The sequence below is a fragment of the Carcharhinus amblyrhynchos genome, chromosome 11, assembly GCF_965287045.1.
Source record: "Carcharhinus amblyrhynchos chromosome 11, sCarAmb.v2.hapA, whole genome shotgun sequence".
Taxonomy (NCBI): domain Eukaryota; kingdom Metazoa; phylum Chordata; class Chondrichthyes; order Carcharhiniformes; family Carcharhinidae; genus Carcharhinus; species Carcharhinus amblyrhynchos.
In genome coordinates, this window is record NC_137334.1 from 73342301 (window position 1) to 73368072 (window position 25772).

General features: G+C 40.9%; 1 protein-coding gene and 1 long non-coding RNA gene across 2 annotated transcripts in view; one reads left to right on the forward strand and one right to left on the reverse strand.

The window, feature by feature from the left end:
- Positions 1-25772, forward strand: part of arhgap15 (Rho GTPase activating protein 15) — a 686224-nt gene that overhangs the window by 358514 nt on the left and 301938 nt on the right. Inside the window, exon 8 of the mRNA XM_080199371.1 lies at positions 24413-24508. Within this exon, the coding sequence (XP_080055497.1) occupies positions 24413-24508 (96 nt within the window). The remainder of the gene's footprint in view (positions 1-24412; positions 24509-25772) is intronic.
- On the reverse strand, positions 3814-8443 carry LOC145350263 (uncharacterized). The gene is made up of 2 exons (XR_013888171.1): positions 8240-8443; positions 3814-4112 (listed from the first exon to the last, which is right to left on the reverse strand). It is a non-coding gene; the product is annotated as an uncharacterized LOC145350263 (long non-coding RNA).

The following is a 25772-nucleotide window of genomic DNA, read 5'->3' on the forward strand; positions in this document are numbered from 1 at the left end:
GCCATCCCACCCCCCCATGTCTATCCCCTCCATCCATTTAACTAGTCCCGCCCTGATGATGAATATCCCTTCTCACATCCTCAACTATCCTCCCCATCCCCGTTTACCTTTGAAAGTCCCCACCTACTGCCCCACCCCAGAATTCCCCCATTGCCTGATTACCTCTCACAACTACCCCCACAATTACCCTCTCAACCCCGAAACTAACCTTCCAATGTCCTGACTACCCCACACCTGACTAGCCCCACCCGAGTCTTCCTACTGGATCTCCCCAAACTTCGCCTAACCCCCAACCCTGAACTACACTCCTATTCCCCCCAAGTACCCTCTCCACACTCCAACTATCCCCCCTCAACCCCCCCAATCGAACTTCCTATCCCCAACAACTGTACTGAACCCCCAACCCCTCAACTATCCTCCCCGAATTTTGACTAGCATCTCATCCACGCTATTACACCCAACAACCTGACTATCCTCTTTTACCCCAACCCTATAATAACTCAACCCTCACAACTAACCTCCCCTGACTACTCAATGCCTTCCCTCCCTCCCCCACCTTACCCACCCAAATCCCTCTCTCATCAATATATCCCCTCCCGTTGCACACTTACCTTCTCTTCTGTCAATATGGCTGGAATGGTAGCACAGTGATTAGCACTGCTGCCTCACAGTGCCAGGGACTCTGGTTCAATTCCAGCCTTGGGTGACTCTGTGAAGTTTGTACATTTTCCCTGTGTCTGCATGGGTTTCCTCCAGGTGTACCAGTTGCCTCCCACAGTCCAAAGATGTGTAGATCAGGTGGATTAGCTATGGGAAATGTTGGGATTATAGGACTGGGTAAGATGTTCTGTTGGAGAGTCGGTGTAGGCTCGATGGGTTGAGTGGCCTCCTCCTAGACTATAGTGATTCTATGGACTAAACAGTTAGTATTGTAAAAAAGGGGGCATAGCTTCATTTTCCCTGACTCTCCTGCTGCACTAAGAGGCTCTAGTAGCAGCGATGCTCCACATGTTTCAGTATGCCCTGGTCGGAGAATGGGTGAGAAATGTGGAACTCTAATATAAACAGAGAAAATAGGATTGGACTGGCAATCTGACAGTGATTACCACTCCACAGACAATTCACCCCATTGTTTTACCGAATGGCAGTAAAAATGAAAGAGTTGGGCAAGGAATTGCCAAGGATATATTTCATTGAAAATTACTGGGATATTCCATGTAAAATTTAAATATACTGCATTGTGAGTTTGTGTGCTCCACAATGATATTGTTAATCTTCATTAATATAAACAAGATTGTTTCAAATGGTTAGTTTTTTTTGGAAGCTAATCAAAATGCAAAACAGGCTTTAAGTGCATGACACAGATCAGGAATTTGTATATGATTGTAGTTTAAAAATGATTAGATGCCTGATCTAGGTACTAATTAAATGTATACAGCTAACACAATGAATTGATGAAGGTTGTAACTAGTTTTATTATTGTACTTTAAACCAACTTATATAGTGCTTTTTGGTGATATTCTAAAGTTTATCCAGTAATGCAATGAATATATTTAAAAATTTAAAATTGAATTCCAGTCAGTACTATATTTTCACTGATGCAGTCTTTCCCCATCAATGATAATGTCGGAAAAATCCAACTCTACAACTATTGGAATGACTATTTGCACCTTGCTTATTCACATTGCATTGGTCCAACCATCAACTTCCACCTGGAAACATATGTTGGCAAACATATGTCTCTTTACATCAGTTGAGTCGAAGATAGCAATAAAGAGTAAAATCATTTGAAAAGTACAGCAACTAAATTGTGAGTTTAACCATTACAATTGAGTTTGAATGATAATATAAATCTTCCAGCCCTGCCCACTATGGGAATCACCGCAGGCAGGACGGATGATTTGACGGAACAGGTCTGGAAAATTCTTCCCAAAGAATAGCTAAAAATCTCTTTCAAACCATTTACACCATTCCACAATCCCTATTTCAGCACAATTGTGCCTGATGTAGATTGGAGTTTCTAGATAATTATGCAGCAAAAGTAAATAATATTACTTTGCTTAAAATGGGACAGAAAGTAAGTACAAATGTATTTACGGAGGTAAAAAATGTTTTTAAAAATGAATATGTTTCATATGTAATAAAATGCAAGTAATCAGAAGTACATCTGTGTTTAAATATTATTCAGTATATTTATATAGTTAAATAGCTATATGTATTACGCACACCTGTGCTTTAAATGAGATGTATTTTAAATGGTGTAATGGTGGCAATGTCACGGGGCTAGCAATACCAAGTCCCAGCTAATGCACTGGGGACATGAGTTCAAATCCCACCACAGCTGGCTAACGGAATTTAAATTCAATTAATAGATCGGGAATATAAAACTAGACTCAGTAATCATTAGTATGACAACTATTATTGATGTAAAATGAATCTGGTTTGCTTATATCATTTAAGGAAGGAAATCTGCCATCTATACCTAGTCCGGCCTGCATGTGACTCCTAACCCACAGCAACATGATTACCTCTGAAATGTTCAGTTTGGGGTCAATTAGGGATGGGGATCAGATGCTGTCCTTGCCAAAAACAAAAGTGCATCTTTATCACAGTATTGACACTGAAGTAAACATCTACTAAAACAGTCCACAAAATCATATAAATCTTCCTACTTTATTAAGTTTTGTTCATGCTTAAGTTGTGTATAAATCTGACAAAGGCCTTCAGAACTCAAGAAATTACTAAGTATCTGTTTTCAGAATTTTCCAGCAGAAACGATATTGGTTTTAAAATCAACTCCTGTAAGGTGTGATTTATGAAAGGGTGGTGGATGGGGTTGCGGGGGGGAGGGTGCGCGGCAGCAGATAGTGCGGTGGTCCAGACTCCTGATTCTGAATTGAAAATTCTGAGATTTTCGGAAGAGATCATTCACTTCAAAAAAAAAATCGTCCGAACGCGTCTCAAGTTAAATAAACGTTAAAAAAAAAACCCAAGTGCTGTTGCAGCTTTTGTTAGCGATTTTAATTTCTGATTCCACTTCGATTGAATTGGTCGTTTTGCCCCAGAAAAGCTATTTTTAACCCTGAAGTACGCTAAAAGTTTCTCGAGGCATAATGCAAGGCACCGCGGGGAGCTCGGCTGTAATTTTGAGTCGAAGCAGCGAGTGCCAAGTAGGTTGGTACATTACAAAAACAAATTTTTACTCCACTTGTTCTGAATCCAAGCATGTGGTATAAAAAGCAGAACAACCTTCTGGCACAGTCTTCTGTTTCTCAGGCTGGCATCGCTCAGGTTGGCAAGCAGAATTCTCCTGAGAGGATTCAAATGTGACTGACAAAGCCCTCAGTATGACAGGTGTTGAAAAATTGAAAACACAGATAAGGTCCTGAACCATTTCCCCCCTTTCATTCCTTGTTGTTAAGCTGCCACCTGACACTGGAGAAATACAGGTGCTGGCCATATAGTATTACAGGTAAATAAATGGATAATTTGGCTGATTGATATGGGAGCAGCAGCTGTTTCAGAATTTTTTTTTGGGAAGTTGAGGGGGGGGACATGGAATATTTTTCACATGCGTGACAAAAATGCTCACAGTACTGTGTAATGACCTTTCCAGTCGCGGTTTCTGTGTTCCTTCGTTCCTTTGCAGAAGGGAAACATTTGTCAAAATGTATTTCTGCATTGTAGTGTGACTGGGTGCGATTTTCAAAACTTGGGAGAATATTGCAGTTGTCGTTTTGGAACTGCCTTGAGTTTCTCCTGTTTCAAAGGGAGATGTAAAAGAGCTGGGAAAGTTAAAACACAAACTCGCAATGACTCGTATCACATTTATTTACACCGTGATGACATGACGATGAGATTTCACCTGAATGAAAATGGCACACTGTTCTCTTAACTCGTGCCCCTCAAACAGAAAAATTGGATTCTCCAGTGACTTTTAACTTCATGCTTTTCCATCCTTCACAACACGATTGGCATCACATTTTCATCACTGGGTTTCTGGTACACCTGATGGCCATGTTCCTTTGAAGCATTGAAGACCAGAATTTTAAATTTGGAAATACCTTTGTCCATAAATCAGTCCTGATTGAAGTGCTTGCCTGTCTCAAAACCTGGTAAAATAGTCGAACAGATAAAAGGCAGTTTATAGACCAGTTCCAATTAAATAAAATGCAGTTATGTGTCCCTCCCACCCTTCCACAATACCTTACATTCCCGACATGGGGAGGCGATGGTTGTGGTATTATCGCTAGATAATTCTTGATCTAGAAACTCGGCTAGTGTTCTGGGGACCCGGGTTTGAATCCCGTCATGGCAGACGGTGGAATTTGAATTCAATGAGAAAAGATATCTGGAATTAAGGACCTACTGATGACCATGAAACCATTGTCAATTATTGGAGAACTCCATCTGATTCACTAATGGCCTTGAGGGAAGCGAATCCGTCCTTACTGGGTCTGGCCTACATGTGACTCCAGAGCCACAGCCTCCAGTTGACTCTCAACTGCTCTCTGAAATGCCACTTAGGCCACTCAAGCCACTCAGTTCAAGGGCAACTAGGGATAGGTGATAAATGCTGGCAAGCCACCAACGTTCATATCCCACGAATAGATAAAAAAAAAATCTTTGCCCATTTTCTGTCAGCATTTCTTTGCCTGTTTTCCAGTCTGCATTTGGGTTGTCCTCTTAAATCAATGACAGGCCATAGAACCACCGATGGTTCAGTGGCTTTTGTTAACGCTGTTCCATGTTTGCGTGAAAACAGGATGACTCGATTGGGAGTGAATCAGTTTCTCACGCTCAATCCCTGTCTCCTCATCAAGGAGGTGAAATGGTCCCATGCAACATGATGCTCTGTCTCGGGACATGGTTGTGAACTATCCCATGACAGGTGGTTTGGATGCCATCATTTGAAAATAATAAAAGCAATTGAACATTGATTACTTCCAGATTTGATATTTGATCTGGTGATTGTACTCATTGCTTTTGTTAAATACGTTTTATAGCTTTTAATTTAATATAGCTATTTCAACGTTGTTTATAAGTGGCTTTATTGACAGGAATAAAATTAAACTTCGCCAGTACATAGGGTAAAATTTTACCTCTCCAGGGCAAGTGCACACCCAGGCCAGAGGTCTGTGAAATAGCGCATGATGATGTCGAGTACGCATCCCAATAACAGTACGCACTCGAGTGATATGTTGCGAGATGGACACAGTCATAGGTCATGTGTGCACCCAACAATAATTATAGAAGTGATGAAGGTGATTGAAATCCTAATTGACCGGAATTTAATGTTGTCTGTGTGATATTAAGCTCATTACATGGACAACACAGATGGACAGCTGAACCAGAATTAATGTTTTTGATGAAGGACCTCCACGAGCTACAATAGCTAAGGAGTTGGGCATTTCTCGGGGTGAGGTGATTTACTGTAGTGTGGAAAGAGTACTTTGTGGTTAGACTTCTTCAGAGTGTGGAGTGTCAATAGGTTTTCTGTTGGCTGGCACTGGATATTTCAATCTACCCATTACCCTTTGTGCCCAGGTGAACTCCATTAGCTGACATGCCGATGGGTATCGTGTAGTCAGCAGGGAACACCTCTTCTGAGGGGTAGGAGGAGAGGAGGGAACAAAGATTGAGGAAACAAGGTGCTCACAGCCTTCACTACACCTGTCCCTCCCCACCACCACCACCTTAGGCAGAGGGTCAGAACCATCAGAGAGGGCAAGGAGACTGGAGAAGACACCACTACCTAGCTTGCCAGGATGTAAAGGCAGCAGTCCAACTAAATGACATGACCAAGACTGAGTTCTGCAGGAGTCTCTGGCTGTCAAGGGAAGCAGTCACAAGCAACTGGTGACAAGGCCTGAGTTAGCCTCCGATTGTTTTAGGGCACACCCAATGCACTGAAGGTCATAGCAGTTCTAAATTTTTATTCCTCTGGATCATTATAGGATGCCGTGGAGTATAACAGTCAGCTGCACACAGCTGTGTTAAGCTGGTAGCTGACGCACTGTTCAGGCATGTGAGCAAATTCATCCATTTCAGGTCAGACCAGGTCAGCCAGGCTAAGCAGGCACTGCTGGAAGGAAGGGCAGGCCAGCCTACATGAAGAAACACTGAACAATGTGTCCCTGGTATTCCTGCACTCCAAAAGGTGCATCCTTGTCACCCTCTCCCCCTGGCCATTGCTGGGTTCCCCTGCATACAGGGAGCGATTAATAATACCCATGTAGCCATCAGGGCATCAGCTGGCTAGCTGGGATCCTTTGTGAATAGGAAGAGTTTTCACTGAATGAACATATAGATTGTGTGACCACAAGACCCAGATCCTGCGGGTCTGCATGGGCTAACTGGGTGGCTCCCATGATTCACACACTCTTCGTCACTCAGGTGCCTAGACTCTTTGTTGCTCCAGCTCGTCTAGACAATTGTTGACTGACGACAAAGGTTAGCTGCTGAAACGGTGGATGATAAAGGACAGATGCAGAAGAGAGATACAGCCACTACCAGGTGCCCACAAGGGCGGTGGTGGAAAAGACCGTCAGCCTGCTGAAGATAAGGTTCAGAAGCCTTGACCATTCCAGGTGTGCCCTCCAGTACCCACCCAAGCGTGTGTCGCTCATTGTGGTAGTTTGCTGCACTCTTTGCAATCTTGCTGTCTCCTGGGAGGAGCCTGTTGAGCAAGAGAATGGAGATGCAATGGCTCCAGCCACAGACATGGAGACGGCCGAATGCTCCGATGCTCGTGCGGGGCAGCCAGAGGGAGAGGGTGATGAGGATGCACCTTCTGGAATGCAGGAACACCTGGGACACATCATTCACTATTTTTTCGTGTGTGTTGACCTGCCCTTTCTTTCAGCAGTGGGCAATAGCATCATCCCAGATACAAAACATTCATCCAGTCCATGAAGCCACCCACATAAAGCCAGAGCCCTGGACATTTCTGCTCAGGCAGGGAGTAATCTGACACCAATGCAGCTCACAAGATACATCTGGCTTGAATATTTAAGGTCATAATTTCAGACTGACATAAAACAATGTTGATTCACATGGATCATTCACAGAACAGGCAGGATTTTACTGCTGGCCCTGCCCATCGATGGGCGGAGTGAGCTGGTAAAGTCACACAAGAACAAATCAGGATCACACCTGATTTCTCGGCTCTCGCGGATTTTCAGTGAAGTTAACCTCTTTCCAGAAAAGGGCGAGAGGCTGAATAAATTACGCAAATACATTTAAATCTTTATTTCCATGTTATAACGGAGCCTGGCGCTCAATCGTACAGGCTCGCTTGCCGTTGTGGCCTCACCAGAAGAGGTTCTCTCCGACGAGGAAAACACCTGTTTCCCATGAACAGGGAATAATCATGTTGGCCTCGCCAATGGAACCTGAGGCCCCCTGGAGAGGCTGAGTGCAATGCAGGGCGCCCTTGAGCAGTGCCAGCCTGGCAGTGCCACCTGACAGCTTGGCATTGCCCACCAGGCAGTGCCAGAGGTGGGGTCTATGAGGGCATGTCTTATGGGGGAGACGAGGTCTATGGGGATGATGGGGCAGGACCTAAAGGGAGTGCACCTATGGGGTAGGATATGAAGGGGCAGGACTTACAGGGGCAAGGCCTGAAGGGGGCAGGGCCTGATGAGGTGGCTCGATACAGAGGGAGGGGGACCCACTGCACACTCTGCATCGTGATCAAATGGGGGGATGAAGTGTGTGATCAGTCTGGGTGGTGGGAGGCGATGAGGAGTAGATGTGCATTGTGGAGCTTGTGACTGGCCATGGACCCCTACGATTGGAGAGAGGGGGCAGTTTGTGAGGCTGCCTGCAGCAGCAGGGGCCTGACAGCTCTCCCTCTCTGTCTGTCAGGCCCCTGCTGTTGGAATTGTGCGTTTGCAGAATCCGATGTCTTCAAATGTGCAATAGCTCCCTCTACAGTTGTAATTGTGCATGTACTGACACAGAGGTCTGCACATGCGTGATAGCTCCCTCTGCAGGTTGGCTGGCGAATTAAGCCCAAACCACTACCTGCAGCATTTAGAAATGGTCTCGCTCATCTTTACAATGTCTAAGTATGTAAGATTGGGCATGAAAATTCACCCAAAAACAGGATTAACATTACATGTTCACACTAGTTGGACATTTAGAATCATCCTCGCAAAATTCCACCCAACATTTCTATGTCAAACCAATCAAAAGCACCTGGTGCAGGCCCTTTCTTGTGCCTATTGTATCTTACCCTTAGGTTTTTGGGTGCTACAACTGTCCTCTGATCACCAGTGCTCTGGACACTTGCAACCTCCACCATCTGTCCATGCAAGAATGAAGTGCCCTCGCCACAGTGCCCCACCAACTCTCTCAAGATAGCGCCAGCCACCAGCATGAATATATCTGCGCTGCGGATGCGTGGTGAGAAGTGGGCATGCATCTGCTGATGTCTCTAAGTCGGGTTGGTGTGGGGGGGGAGCGCAGAGTAGAGTTGTCTGCCTGCTGGCTGGCTTTGATGGATGGTTTATCTGATGGATGAAAACAAAGGAATACATTCAGTCGTTATTACAGGTTGGCATCTCAGTGCATTTTGTCTGTCGCGATTGGTCCAAGTCACATTGAGGCTTCTAATTGCCCAGCACATAAATGAAACTGCTCTGATGGAACAGAGCCTCCGCCATCTTCTTCACCCTGAATGTTACACCCGGCAGCCTGAGGACCTTCCTCCACACTCGCCTTCCAGGCCCAGGGCTATCAGCTTGTGGCTAATGAGGATCATCAAGTTTGGTATTACTCCCTCCCCCCCGCCCCCACCTGCCTACCAATTGCAGATCATTCCTGAATGTTGTGGTTCCATTTCTCCAGCAAGTTGACCTAGAATCCAATGTACTGAGACCTTCATCTCAAATGTCAACGCTTGCTGCCAACCCCAACTCTAATCACCACTAAGAAGTTTGAGAACGTTACCAATTCCCTGGACACTGGATCACTGATGGACCATAAACTGCTGATGCATCTCTCCAGCCTTCTGATCCACAGGGACATGTGTGATCTGAGACTGCATAAGACCTGCACATTTGATCGCAACCTTGGGTGGCCACCCTCTTCTGTGCCCCATTCAGCTCAATGCCCATTCACTACTCACCTATGCTGAGCACAGAATGTCGTTGAGCCTTTTCTGGCACTGGACCCTGGTTCATCAGATTAGTTCATGCCCAATGACCTCCATTGCCACCTCGCTCCATTCCTTTATGGTGAGGTGGGGTGGTCTCTTCCGATCCCTTGGCATCAGAACATCCCTACTTGCTGTCACAGCTTTAACCAGGGAGTCATTTGGGAAATGGGGCACTTGCTGGCCATCCGAACTCCCCTCCTGTCTGCTGTGGCCTCTTGTTACTGCCTTGGCTCACATAATATTCTTCTGCGGCCAGTGGAAATTGCAGTTAAAGTTGGACATGGCACCCACTGCATCCCCAAACCTGCCAGGCTCACCAGAGCGCCTCCAGCAACTCAGCTGTGAACTGCAAATAGCATAATATCGCAATTTCAATTTGGACGTGGGTGGGAACAGGATTTGCAGCTGTCTCTGGTCCTACCCACCAAAGGTCAAATTCTACCCGTACAGAAATGCAACAGTGGTAAAATTGGAATCAGTGTTCACTGTGGAAGTTGCTATCCAGTTTGAATTGCCCCTGTTATTGATGGGCCTGTTAACATAGCAGCAGAAAACATCAATGAATTAACAAAATATCCACTCTAAAAATCTATTTATTCGTTACGGTTCCTGGCATATTGATATAATTCAGATAATTTGTTGGAGACGTTAACTCTAATAATGTTGTGTGAATACCCTGCTTGTTAAATATCTGACAATCTGAGAAAGTTACTCTTTCCGATTGTTTGCCAAATTAGTTCTAAATAAAGAATTTTATCTTGCATGTAACAGTTGTTATTATCAAGATATTCCACGTGGCTGAATAAAATTAACTGTCAGAACTTCAATTATATAAAATAAAGGATACAATTCTAAAAAGGGCTGTGGAAGCAGATGGACGCAGTAAGAAGTCTCACAACACCAGGTTAAAGTCCCACAAGTTTATTTGATAGTAAAACCACTAGCTTTCAGTTTGCCCCTTTGTCAGGTGACTGGAGAGTTCTGGTCTCAAACAGAGCATATAAAGGCACACACAGTTTACAGAATACTGATTAGAATGCGAGTCATCTCACATCATGACTACCATTGACGAAGCAGATGGACCACAGGGGAAATCAGTGAAGGTGACAAGGCAAGTTGAGAAAGTGGTTAATCAGTCATTCGGGATCCTGGACTTCATAAACAGAAGCAAGACATACAACAGCAAAGACGTTATGGTGAACTTTTATTAGACACTAGTTTGGTCTCAACTGGAATGTTGTGTTTGATTCGTTATATCACATGTTAGGAAGGATGATCAGAAAAGACACCGCTTCCAAGGATGAGGAAGTTCAGTTGTGTTGATAGAATAGATACAAGGGTGAAAAGAAGGTTATGAGAATCATGAGAGCTCTTGATAGAGTGGATAGGAAGAAACTGTTCCCATTGGTGGAATAATTGGAAACTAGAGGACACAAATTTCAGCCAAATAAGTGAATATTTTTCCATAGCAACTGATTAGGATCCACCTGAGAGTGTGTTGGAGGCAGATTCAATTGTGCCATTCAGGAGGGAATGAGATAATTATCTAAGGGGAAAAAAATTTGCAGGGAGAGGGCCTACCCTCTGAAATGCCCTTGCAGAGAGTCAGCACTGATATGAAGGGCTGGATGGCCTCCTTCTGTACAGTGATCATTCTATTCTGTTCTAATCTATTACCATGATGCCATGCTTGTCATTGCAGGTGGGACTAAAGCTTCAGAATAGATTCACCATCATGGTAAATTTAATCACTGATACTCATTGTACTGGTGTGCTTTCAAGACTTTTATCTTGAAGTACCATTTGCTAGCACATGCAGTGTAATGTCTGTACACCAAAAGGCGTGACAATCCATTACATTTATTCACATCCTTCTAGTTGTTATCTTTTCCAGCTCTTTATAAAACAGTGACAATAGCTTTCTGCATACGCAACTCAGCCAACATTCACGCTCTTAATATTGCGACTGAAAGTTGTTTATTATCTTGCACACTGAACTCTAGGTATAGTGGTGCATTTGTCAAGGGCTAAAAGATATATTGCTGATGGATTATCATTTACAGCGTGTTTTGTCTGCATGTTGGCTAGTGAACATTTTAACCAAAAATCTATCCTTAGTCTTCCCATAGTTTAAAGTATTAAAATTTCCATATCATAATTTGTTAACAGTTTCTTAAAAGTCTGCATCAAACTTTCATTTACTGATGACTTTCCCACAGACAGTACATTCAAAGCAGAATATTATCCACACTAACACATGATTCTGTCAAAGATGTCCAGATTTCTTTCTCGGTACCACTTTCCTCTTTTAAATGAAACAACTTCGATTTGTTTTCTCTAATTACTTTATGTCTTTCCAATTCTCATTTTTCCAAATCCCTTTTGTTTTTATTTATTTATTTGTTTCTCTTTCTTAAGCATTGTCTTTTTTGTTTGCATGTTGCTTATCTTGTTTTCCAATTTCCCTGTGGCCAAGTTTCATCACATTGTCAGCTTTCTGGAAACAAAATAGCCTATGGAGTTTGATGTGTTCTTTGCCAGTAAAACCGCATGGATCTGACTAGCCCAGCAAATCTGTAACTTCCCATATGTCTGAATGGAGTGCTGTGACAGCCAACACCTGTAACTGCCAACAATTGTCAACAAAACATTCAGAAGCAAGTAAAATGCTATTACCTGATATCGCAACCAATAACAGATATTGGGGATTTATTTTAAGAGTGTAATGCAACCTGCTGGTTCAGAATTTAAGTCCCAAGTTCTCATAACTATTGACAGTGATCACTGAAATGGTTAATATGTAACCAAGTCATCCACTAATGCTCTCAGATCAACATATTTTTCATTTATCAGGAAAGAAACTAATGACAAATTGACAAAGACTTTATTTATTACATATAATTGTTGAGGAATGTCAACCCTTATAACATTGCTCAATGAGTTTTGAGATGTGTACATACCCCAAACAGAGTCACACAAGGTATGTCTGTGTTGATTATTCTGTATTTTACATTTAATCTTTTTAACAGTAAACTTAAACTTTTCTTGGGTGACGAAAATCTTCGGTGAAATGACTTTCACAAAGGAAATGTCAAACAGAACTTTTAGAGAAAAAGAAAACTGAACAGCAGAGTATAATTGACAGTCCATATGCAGTATTTCTTAAAACACTCTTGACAGTCTGAAGATTAAATGATTATTTTATGGTTATCCAGTGATCATGATGCCAGAAGACCTTTTATGTATGAATCTGATATGTGCAACCAGCACTTAAGGGGTTATATACAGTGTAAATACATATTATTGCAATGAATCAGAAGCTGTAAAGCCTCCAACATGCAACAGCTGGGGACAGACATTCTCATGTTGAATCTCTACTATGGCCAAAACCTGGCTTTTTTAACAAGGCTTCAGAGCTTTCAGTCCATGCAGTATCAGCACGTTGGATGATATCATTAATTCTTGTTTATTCCAGCTTTATCAATCCCACGAGAATCTAGTTTCTTTTTTTTCTTATTCCAAGCTCATGTACATTTATGTGACTCAGTTTGTCAACTGCAATGGATTCCTTTCTGGGAGTCGAAACCCCCTTTTGCCCACGACTGCACATCAATTACAGATTTCTCTTTAAAAATATGTAAGAATGAGTCTTACCATCAGTGTGCTCTTGTAGACATCAAACAGTCATAAAGAATCAACATTTAAGCAATTTTTCCCCCAGTTGATTTCTTTAAGAATGCCTTTGTTTAAACAGTGTTAGTGATCCCAGCATAACTGGCCCGGAGGAGTTACTGAGTTTGACAGTTGGAGGAAGTTGAAGTAATATGTACAATTAAAGTTAAAACAGCTTGATATGTTAGTTCAGTTACTTCACAGTATCAGGGGACAGTAACTCCTCTGAGTCACTTCCCCCCTCCCGTAATAATGTCATTAGTACTCACTGCTTAAGTAGTAAAATGAAATAGTGATAACGGATTTTTTTTTTAAAGTGTATGAGTGTGACATTATTTGAAAAAAATAAGTCTTCTTCTTAGCGCTTCTTTAAAAAAGTGTTACAACAAATTAATATTATGTTTAACATCTTGCTTTTCTTTTATTCATTTATGTTCAGTTTTCCAGTACTTTTCTGTTAATTGTCATTGGGGAACTGGCTGGTAAGAGTTGCTAAAACTCAGCAGTGCAAGGGAGCGGAATATCAGGCACAATTGAAATGACACAATCCCCGAAGTGTTATGTGTTAATAATTACATTTATGCTCGGGTTAATTCAGCCCCCTTCTGCTGTCAGGCAGGTGTAGATCAGTGGAAACATGAGATGCCTCCTCACATCCTTACATTCTCCCAGTGCCTGCATCTACAATTCCAGTCTGAACAGAGCAGTCTTTTTAGCTCTATTTCATTCTTCTTTCTTTCCGATCCCTTCATCAAGGACACCCTAAGCTAGAATTGAAGAAAGTAAGTGGACATAATTATCTTACAGTGGAGACTGCATATCTTAGGCATTCTAATTTCTATTATATTTGTCAAAATGGCTATTCAATAAGCTTTTGTGTCTAGTGTACAGATATGAATTTAAATTTATTGGATGATACACTGTCAGGTTTAAAAGAATAGCTGAAAGAGAGAAAAAAGACTATTTTGCAAATGTTAACATTCGTTGAATCAATAATTGCACAAAAGAACATTTACCGTACAATACTCTGTTAGAGTTTGTGAAGTAACTTTATAAGACCCGCTATTTATGATGAGATGTTATATCAAGTTACTTGCCTTGATAGCATTTTGTGGAACTGTTCATGTCAACATTGCCAGTGAGAGGAACAACCATCTTTGTTTTTCTCAAGCACAAAAATGATACAGCAATCAGCAAAAAATAGTTTGTGTAACTTTGTGAAAGTCCAAATAAGAACTGCTACTCCATGCATTAGGCAAAGCAATACGTGATTCAGAAGCATGAGAGGTTGAGCTCCCAGCAGGAATCTGTGTGCAAATTCCACAAGTAAGTGTTGACAAATTGTTCTGCCCCATTAAATGGGTGTCATCATTTCCTAAAAGAATCATAGAATAGAATTATAGAATCCCTACAGTGCAGCAAGAGGTCATTAGGCCCATCAAGTCTGCACAGACCACTATCCCAGAAACCTACATATTAACCCGATTAACCTCATGATACTAAGGGGCAATTTAGCATGGCCAATCAACCTAACCTAAAAGAATATCGATAAGTCAAAATGGCATTATGTGGCTTTCTTCTCATGAGCTCTACTTCTTATTTGCAATCCATAATACTTGACTCATTCCTCAGATAGTCTTGTGTTCAAATGGCACTTGAAGGGAAAGAGGCTTGAGCATATAATTTAAACTTGCAGTTTAGTGCAGTACCGATAGAATACTGCACCGCTGGGGATGATCTTTTCACGGGAGATGTTAAACTGAGGTTACATCTGTCCTGTCCAATGAATATAAAAGACTCCATGGAACTGAAGAGTGAAGAGTATGTCTGCTGTCCTGGCCAACATTTATCCCTCAAGCAACGTCACGAAAAATAGATTATCTGGTGATTTATCTCATTTTTGCTCTTAGAACTTCCTCTCATGTCATGTCCTCTATTTGCTAAAAAATGCTAATTATGGCTCACCACACACCATGCTCTGTAACAGTCTTTGCAGGATCCAATGATATCACAACATGGCAACTAGAAGAGGCACAGTCCAAGAATTATCTCAGCCAGTATAGGGAATGAAGCCATACTTTTGGAGTTATTAAGCATTATGCTCTAACCATCTGAGCTAATTGGCCCTACCATGAAACCTTGCTCTATGCAAATTGGCTGTTGTGTTTCAAAAGTCCTTAACTGGCAGCATAGCATGATTGAGCTTCCAGAAGTTATGTAAGGTCCTTTCCCAAGTAATTGTTCCATAGCAGATAGAGTGCAAGGTACCTTTCATAGGCTCAAACTTGGAGAAACATCCAAATGAACAACAAAAATGATAGTAAGTTAAAACACTGCAGTGTTCAATACTAAAGGGTGCTAGAGTGTTTGCATTGCATCCTTGCCTATGGCATCAATTCAGCATTACTGCAACACAGTAATGGAGGGAACATTTGGACACTAACATGGCACAGTCCAGTAATCCCACCAAATAAACATTCTGTTGATCCCAGAAGGGTGATTAGGCAAAATGAAAGAAAAAATTTATTGATTGTAAATGATTTCTACAGCAGTATTTGTGCTTGTTAAAGTAAATTGTCTTTAAAATCCTGGCACTAAATTATTTTGCTTGTAAACAACGTTATTTTGGTTCATGTCAAGGGCACGTATGAAGCACTGGACCCAATCACTAGGAACAGCTGCTACAACTATGCAGAGATAATTTTGGGGTGAGCTTGACGGAACATCCAAAGGAACAATGAAAATGATAACAAATTAAAATGTCAGAGGGTCCCAGACAGGCAGGTGCCAGAGAGTTTGCACAACTCCTTTGCCTACAAATGGCAGCAATTCAGCATGGCTACAACACAATAATGGAGAGAACAGTTTGGACATGAACACAGCACCGTTTAGTAATCCCACCAGAGATACATTTTATTGATCCCAGAAGGATGGGACAAGGTTGTGGCTTTTCCAGTCTGGAAAGTAATTTTTCCTTAACATTTCAATATGAAGTCAATGTGGAGATATGTTAGGGACAAGTTAATTTTAGCTCAGTACAAAGAAGGAATGGAGAACAAATAGTTACCAAAAAATATGGAGGTTTCCCAGGCCAATGGGGAAAAAAATGCATCTGCTTTAAAATACAAACTAAAAGTTTAGTGCCACTAATTTATCAAAATAGTTGTTCTATCATTACACTAATGCACCCCAGATGTAGCTTTCTTTTTTTTTGCCACCTCAGTGCATGTAATTAAAATTGATACATGCCTTCCGGGTGAAGAGATTTAAAATCAGACTAATAGATCTTTGACTGTTCATGGAAATGAAACATATCCATACTGTACCTCTTCAGTGACAAATTCCAAAAACAAATTCCGTAAAATGTCAGTACCCAAAACACTGTGGATTTTGTTCTCACTTAATACATACATGTCATTTGATTTCACCCAAGCTACAGTATCCATGGTATCATTTTGAAAAATGTTGTGTTTATGTGTATAACTATGGCAGATGTGAATCGATTTGGGGAGAGTGGGAGTGGACGGTTTAGATCTGAGAAATACAAATTTCTCCATGGAGGAGCAAATGGATTTAACTTTCCACGCACACAAATCACTAAATATGAGTGCACTGGTCCAAAATATAATCAAAAGGCAAATGGAATTTTGCTCTTAAATGTAAGGAAATTATGCTTCGACTGTGCAGAGCCTTAGTAAGACTCTATCTAACATATTACATTTAATTTTGTGTGCCAAATCCTTAAGATTCATTCAATGGCTTGGGAAGTTGCACAGTGCGTGTACACCAGAATTGCAGCAGGGCATAAAGAGTTAAGTTATGAGCTCAGATTGCTTAAACTTGGTATGTTTTCCCTTGAGTCTGGAAGGTTAAGGGATGATCAATGCAATGTCACAGGAACTTGACGAATAACTTCAGACATGTCACAGAGATTGTCTGACAAAGCAATGTCAAGCCGCCACAACGACATCATAGCAATTTACCAACAACACAACACTTCAGATGGCACTTAGAAACTGATGAACAGAAGTCTGTGCATATACATAAACTCATGAATACAGAATATGATTTCCTCCGTTAGAGAATGCTGTGGAATCAGAAGTTTAGCTTGGTTCTTTTAGCTCAAACATCTATGGTTACACTGCACCAGCAGTTTCGTGCAAGTATTTGAAGATGTGATACACACCCATTAGTGAAAGCTTCCCTGCAAACTCAGTTTAACTGAGGCTTGTGATGAAGAACATGGCATGAACAGAGTTCTACTTATTACCATCTAGTTTTTAATTTAATTTAGAGCACTGATTGTATTACTTTCTTCTTGATTCTCATACCCTTAATCTTCCAATCACTGGGAACACCTTTTGTGTGTAAAGAAAAAGGTACCATCTGCAGCTACAACAAGTATCTGAACAAAACTGCCCTTTTTATGGCAGTAGTGCCTAACTAAAAAAAGGACCTCTTTCTCCATGTTGTGCTGTATGCTCAAGATGGATGCCGGGCATAGCGAAACAAGACACCTGATACTCAATAGTGTGGAGGCAAGTATTTGATCTGAGTGATGTTTCCAGTAGATGCTGAGACTCACTCATTGGTATAAAACTTTGGTTTGGTGATCGTTCTAACATCCACTGGTAGTAGCATTTCAATGCACTAAGGAGCTGGTAGGAGTCTGCAAACAAACTTTTGTTGAATTGCAATCTTTTTACTCATTTCAATCAGAAAACCTGAGCCATGCAAGTTTGATTTCTATGGCTTGAAACATGCTAAACCCTATTCTTCAGCTGTGTTCTCCCTCTAGAAGACTGAACCCTTCTAACTGAACCCATGTTTCAGAATTAATCGAAAACCTCATTTCAAGTAGAATAGAGATTAGAACATTACAGCATAGTACAGGCCCTTTGGCCCTCAATGTTTCACCAACCTGTGAAAACCAATCTAAAGCCCACCTAACCTATACTTTTCCAATATCGTCCATATGTTTATCCAGTGACCATTTAAATGCCCTTAATGTTGGCAAATCCACTCTGCAGGCAAGGCATTCCACTCTCTTACTATTCTGAGTAAAGAACCTATCTCTGACATCTATCCTATATCTATCACCCCTCAATTTAAAGCTATGTCCCCTCGTGCTAGCCATCTCCATCTGAGGAAAAAGGTTCACACTGTCCACCTTATCTAATTCTCTGATCATCTTATATGCCTCTATTAAGTCACGTCTTAACCTTCTTCTCTCAAACAAAAACAGCCTCAAGTCCCTCAGCCTTTCCTCATAAGACCTTGCCACCATACCAGGCAACATCCTGGTAAATCTCCTCTACACCCTTTCCAATGCTTCCACATCCCTCCTATAATGTGGCGACCAGAACTGTACGCAATACTCTAAGTGCAGCTGTACCAGAGTTCTGTACAGCTGCAACATGAATGGGAGGGATTTTCTGGCCATCCCTATAATGGGATCTTCTTGCCCCACCAAGAGCGGGTATGAAAAATGGAAAAAATATATCAGTGTTGACAGCAGTGGGACCAGAAGATCTTTCCACCAATAGCTGGCCACCTCTGCTGCAGCAGAACATGTTGCGAGGGGTGGGGAGAGGAATCATGCCCTATTATTGCACTGGAATTTTACTGGTTCTCACTAGTGTTTTCTCACCTCATGATAAGTAAAATCATTGGGGGGGTCGAGACAGAAAGAAGATAGGGAATAAATGTTTCCATTGGTAAAAGATCAAGAACAAGGAGGTATGAATTTAAGGTAACAGGCAATAGAAGAAATGAGTGGAATTTTACAGTCCCTCCCACAAGGAAGATTTTACAGTCCTGCTGAAGTGAATGAACTTTTAAATCTCGTGCCACTTTTTTGGACCCATCCCTGCCGTGATAAGGCCATTAACTTCTGCCCTGTGGAGGTGTGAGGGGAAATGTTTTCACTCAGTAAGTGCTTAAGATCTGGAAAGCACTGCCTGATAATGTGGTGGTGGCAGATTCAATTGAGGCATTTAAGACAGAATTGGATTGTTATCTGAAAGAGGAAAACATGCAGGGTCTGGAAGAGAAGACAGGAGAATGTCACTACTTGATAGGCTCATTTGGAGGGCCGGCACAGACATGATGGGCCAAAGGACGACCTCCTGTAATAATTCTGTGAAATAAGAATTAATCCAAGGGAATGAGCTGAGTTAATTTGCATGTTCCACATAAATTGCAACTTAAACAGTTAACAATCAAAGAGTGTGCTAATACTAGATTTACATGTTAACAGACGTTAGAAAATGTACTACTCAGGGCATGTAGGCAAAAATATTCTTGAACTCCACAACTGTTCATAGACAAAATTACTTTTTGTATGAGTATTAGCTCCAATGCACAACAGAAATTACATCTCTTCGAAGTTTTAATTGAAGTATATCAATATTATGTAAAATTAAAATCAAAGTACGTTATAAATGACACTGCCCAAACTTGTGAAAGTGGAAGCTTTTGATCTTTCATACTTGCATCATCCAATCCCTTTTAAAGTGATGGCATTAGTAATCTAATGAGATAGGAAGCTTCTAATTTTTTTCCCCTGTTGGTTAAGGTACACTGGTCTTCATCTTACTTCCAATGCAAAAATGAATGTTGAAATTGCACCCACTTATGCTTTCATGAATTAGCAGCGATAATTGTAGCCCATAAATGTTCTGGGGCCAAAAAAATGGTTCTGACTTTGTTTTCGTTTTTATTGCTTATTAAACCTACTACCCGTTGCTTAGGTGCAGCTTATGAACCAAGTCCTTAAACACAATCTGTGACTCACATTCAGATGTGGGCTTTTTTTTCTCCGTTAAATGCTGTATTTTAGGTGCTCTGGGAATGTAAAGTGGTTAAAAGACTGAGAAGATCAATTTTTGTCTGTTTTTTGGAGCCTCGTGTTAGTGTAATGCGGACATTAAATTACTCCAGTTTGGTGGTATTTTAGAAGCGAATGACCCAACCCCTAAGCAGCTAAATAGTATTTGTGTTCCATATGCCATATAGTTACTAAATGAGTATGATAATCACAAACATGTCACAGATTGAGCTTGAATGAGCCAAGAAGCTGAGTGACATGGCAATAATGAATGATAGCACCAGATTCAGTGTCAATCTTCACAATCTGTGCAGTATTATAGTTTACAAGGGAACTATACAGAAGCATATCTCCAACACTTATTTTTACATTTTGGCTGAAAATGCTGTGTTTCCTTTTAATTATTATGCTCGCCTGCATTTTTTTGACTAGTGGGTATAACTTGCAGCAATATGTTCCTCCTAAGATCTTGTCAGCTATGAGCTTTTGCATCAGTTTTGCACCACGTTTTACTTTCTTGGAGTTTTGGAGATCACTGGAGAAGCGAGACGCAGCAATGTTATTGTATTAGGGTGGAGTCGTGTTTAGTATCAGTGTTATTAGATATTTATATGGTTTAACTCTATAGCCTTTTCCATAATACACAATTCAACACTTATATTGATTTTGCAATTGCACTGACACAAAAGAAGCTTTTGACAAACTTATCATTTATTTTATATATCTCTCCTTTAACAACCTCACTCGCCCGTTCTCAGACATAAATACTATTTCACTGCCTGCAAGTAAGGATATTAACTTTCACTTGGATCCAACCCCATAAAGCATCACCTTGATTATTAACATATTAAAAATGGACAAAAAGACTCATGATCCAATTCCTTACGAACCTGTTAAATAAAAACCCTTGATCCATAAATCTACTGGTGAATCCTTTGGCTATTACATAAGCACATGTGTAGGTTTCTACTGGGTGCTCTGGTTTCCTCCCTCAGTCCAAAGATGTTGTGTTTACTGGCCATGCTGAATTGTCCCTTGGTGTCCCAGGATGTGTAGGTTAGGGGAATTAGTGAGCTAATTTTGTGGGGTTATGGGGATAGGGCCTGGGTATGATGCGCAGTCGGGAAGTTGGTACAAATTCAATGAGCCAAATGGCCTCCTTCTGCACTGTAGAAATTCTATTCTATGATATATTTCATAATCTAAGTGACAGTGGAACCCATCTGAAAGTTGGATTCCTCTACAAATCTTGAGCTGGCAGATTGCAATTTATTTTGATACTTTCCACTTTACCTTCCTCTAGAGGGCGATTTCCACCAGTTTCAACTATGTTGTATATTAGAGATTAAAATAAAAACTGACCAGTGAGCTGAGGTGAGATCCTTCTTCCATCACAGAAATAAGTAACGTGCAGATCCCCAGGGCATGATAATGATTGAATCTCCTAAGGTCTATGGGTGCATTGTGCACTTCTGGCTGGAGATCATAACCTAGATGCTCATGAGGAATGGAGTAGGGTAAAATGAACTGAAAACTATTAAACTGGGTTCATGAATGAATGGACAATTTCACTACATCAGGACGTTCTACAATATATAAAAATACTCTTCAGAATAACACCAATCACTATTTGAATTTTTGCATGCTTCTTATAAGAGTAGCTGTTCACACACACACACAAATTTCACTCTAAAGTTTCACCATCATCATAGGATCTGCAGAGGTTATAAAGTTTCATTACACTGTAATAATATAAATACTACATTGTTTGCAGAGCAATTTAACTATGGGATTATACTGTACAAGGCTGTACTCCAAAATAAGCATGTTGCACAATAATGTTTGAAACAGATAGAGAATGAATTCTGTGCCCAAAAAAATTGCAAAATGTAATAATAGTGAAAACTCAATCATTAAATTTACAGGATATAAAATGCTTTCTTTGCAAATCTGAGCACATTTCCTGCAGCTCCGTTAACTGAGCCAGCCAATCATGCTTCTGCCCCTACCACAGTGCTGACACGGCTCTGATGTCTGTGATCATGGTACTCGATTCCTCCTTATCCTTCCTAATTTCTCAGCAGCTTTTAATATAGTTGCCCGTTGTACTCCTCCAACACTTCCCTTCCATTGTGAAACTGAGTGGGACTGCCTTGACTCGGTTCCACTCTTGCCCCGCAGTCATTGGTATCTATGCTATTTTGCAATTATTTATTTTCTCTACTATGCACCTATAACCTTCCTTCTATTTGTTATCTACATGTTGTCCTTTGGCGACATCATCTGAAGACATGGCATCAGGTTCCACATGTTCACTGATGATATCCAGTTATACTTCTGCACCTCCTTGCTCAACTGTCCCTGTGGTCAGACCCCTAGTCCTGAAAAAGCCACAGTTCTGCAAGATATACACAGGGAAGAACAAAACCCAAATTCTAGTCTCTCTCCACTAGTTCCATTTTCCGCTCCAGCTACTGTCTCAGGTTGAACTAAGTTGACCCTGAGCTGAGCTATCAATTCCTTATGCATGTCTACTTCTATAATGTTGACTGTCACTGCCCCTGTCTCTGTCGATCTGCTGCTGAAACCTTCATCCATCCTTTTATCACCTCTACACTTGACTATTCCAATAATCTCCAAGCCAATTACCCATTATCCACCAAAAGCAAACATGAGCCAATTTTAATAGTTTGCTGCACGTATCCTATTCTATATCATTTGTGGTTTACCCACCGTCCTTGACTGAGCATTGACCTACATTGATTCCTGGTCCAACAATGCCTGGAAATTAAGATTCTCTTTGTCATGTTCAAATCCCTCCATGGTTTTGCCCCTTCTCTCCTCTGGGCCTTATAACCATTCACAAACCCTGCTTTCTAACATTCCTAACCTGTTGAGCAGTCCTCAATCCCTTTTGACCCACTATTTGTCTATGTGCCTTTATCTTCCTGCGCTAAAGCATTATCATTATGCTGTAAGTTCTGGTGAGAAATATGTTATTCTCCAGTAGTCATCCAGTTTGTTAAATTATCGGTATAAACTAGAGTGAATAGATGAAATATTTATGTTTAGAAAGTGCAACAATATCATTTTACTTGTTCATTCAGATGAACTCACTTCCTAATCATATTATTGTAATATATTTTGAGATTAAATTGGAAGATTATGGCATTGCAGGACCCAAAGAAGACAAAACTAAATCATTTAAAATAGGAAGTAGACAAAATGAAAAGAGTTTGGGGTGATTTTTAATTTCCTCCCAAAATAACATGAAGTGAGGAAGGCCAAACAATTTTTCAGGTGTGTGTTCAATCAGTATTATTCAGGTAAATTACTGCATGTTCAGAAAGGGCTAGTACACAGTTTACCACCTCAGTCACAGAAAATTGCTCCACAGAAAGCAGCGGTGAAAGTTGGGGACTTGCATTGGGGTGGGGGCAGCCAATAAAGGGCCACAGTTTTACTTTGGGTCTAGGAGGAAGATCTCACCTGAAAAAGAAATTCTGGCCAAATCTGGAGTCAGGCTTTATAGAACTGTTGACCCAGCAACTCACGACCTGGTACAAATGGGGAAAACCTCACACTGGGAACATTCCACCCATGTGTATCCAAAATTGCAAGTAGGTCTTATCACCAGCACAGGACCCGTTTTGTAGATAGGAATCAGACTCTTGCCTGGTCCAGGTTGTTCACATGTCTGCCTGAGTATTTCATCCAAGAGCCTTGTGTGACCAAAGTACCCCTACAACCGGACCACAGTCCCATCCTCATTCCTGACTGACCACAAATAAGTATCTGTTTTCCAGTGAGAAGCAACCTTTAAAATAACCTCCATTATAGAGTAGACATGAAAAGATATAGGGCGGGATTCTGTAGCCTCCCCTCAGTGTTTTTCATGGCAGCGCACTATTTGTTGATGGAGGATCCTATGGTCTCACCGCTGTTAATGGCAATTCCCATTGAAGCCACTCTTTACTGCTGGGAAACCCATGGCAGTGGGTACACCACCGGCAGGACTGACAGGACCAGTCGGCATTAATGGCTGGAGAATTCCGGCCATAAACTTTATTTACTTCTGCCTACCCTCACGTTCCAGCTTAAGACCCCTGTATATTTTCCATAGAAGAAACTTCAGGGAGGTCTGTCTGTTGTAACATGGTCTTTAGTTTTATAGATGAGTTGTAATTAACTGGGCCTTTCTTCAGATACTCTGGCATGTACCATGTTTTACATCAGCAAACACATTTTTTACCATTTAAGGAAACAGTAAATTTTGGAAGTACAGCAGCAATCATCGACATGGCAAGTGAGAAATAAAAAAGTTAATATTTTGATTGAAAACTGTTCATCAGAATTCAGATTTCCAGCATTTGTAGGGTTTCCTTTCTTACATCTTAATTATTATTTTTTCTTTAAGGCCAGGAAAATGAACTAAAGCATCTGGTTTAATGAAACATTCCCTTCTCTGTTTTGGGCAGATGTGCATGGAATAAATAATACAGGGTGGACTGGTGGTGAGGCATTGATTTGTCTCCTATTATCATTGTGTCATATGACTACTAAGAGAAAGAAAATTAGATGGACCCTGGTCATTTTTCACCCAGCAATTCCTATGTTGTTGTCAAGCAATGTTGATTTGGGAGCATAATGAGCTAAGTGCTGACCCATTAGATTGCTGTGCTTTTCCTGTATTGTTTACAGCATTAAACAAAATTACACACTGATTTCTCTTTTTCTTTTTGACACAGCTCACAACCTTCTCAGGGAATGAATTTCTTCTCCATTCGGACGATGACAGTATACATGATTGGTACCAGACCATCAGACGTGCGATTGATAACTTGGTACGTATAATATCATTAACGCTATTAACTAAAATAGCTTCCCTTGGAAACAAATAAAAGGATTTTGTATATTTGTTCAATCTTTCTTAGAAGTTGCACAATAAACATTTTTAATTTTTTTGCCAAAAAAATACTTTCCCATATATTTCCTGAGCTTCTCAAGCTCTGATCGGCCCCTTTAGACTATGTTTCTTTTGTTTATAGCTCCCTGTGGCATTGTTAATCCCTCTTTGCATATTTTCTATAAAATGGTTTGGCATGATGTTTTTAAATTTAAAACAGACCTGAAATGACTCAAATAGGACATAATGTGCATTTATAATGTGCATTTAGTTCAGCCACGCTAATATGCAACCCATAAATTTATACTCTGCCTTTACACTAACATCAACAAAATAACCCTCATATAAATTCATTCATAACAAATTATTTGCAAATGATATTGAATCCTTCACATTTGACACAAACAAACATGTTTTTATTTGTGTCCTACATTTTTACATTTTGACTCAATGAGATCTTATTTCCTTTTAAATGAAGGTATTTAGCATCTTTAACATTTGTAGAAACATTTTCAATGGAAGCGATTCTAAACACATCTATTCCAATGTCTCCATTTTATTTATTAAGTTTGTTTTTGTGTAACACACTCACAAGCAATAAAGTTTCAGGACAAACAAAACTATTTCAATTGAGCTTTAACTAGGTGTGAGGTGTGATTTAAGCACACAGACTGAACAGAGATTGAAACTCAAGATTCCTTTGTTCCACCGGCATCAAAACAGTACAAACTCTCGAGAGAAAGTGTAATTCCAAAGAACAAACTACTTACAATATTCACTGCCTATTCACTACCAATGCCCCAAATCTCTGCCATATTCAGGGCCTCAGCTTCTCAACACAGTGACTCATCAGGTTTCTTCTGCTGAGCAGCCCTGCTCTCCTCTCTTTCTCTATGAGCCTCTTCAGACTCACAGGAGCTACCGTTCACCCTGGTTGGGTTTCCAATTTATGGGCACATAGTGGCACAACTGCCTCACAGCGCCAGGGACCCGGGTTCAATTCCAGCCTCGGGTGACTATCTGTATGGTGTTTGCACATTCTCCCCATGTCTTTGTGTTTTTCCTCCAGGCGCTCTGGGGGGGGGAATTCCTCACACAATTCAAAAGGGCATAGGTTAGGTGATCGACAATGCTAAATTGCCCCTTAGTATCCCAAGGTGTGTAGGTTCAGGGATTCATAGGGTAAAAGTGTGGGGGTATGG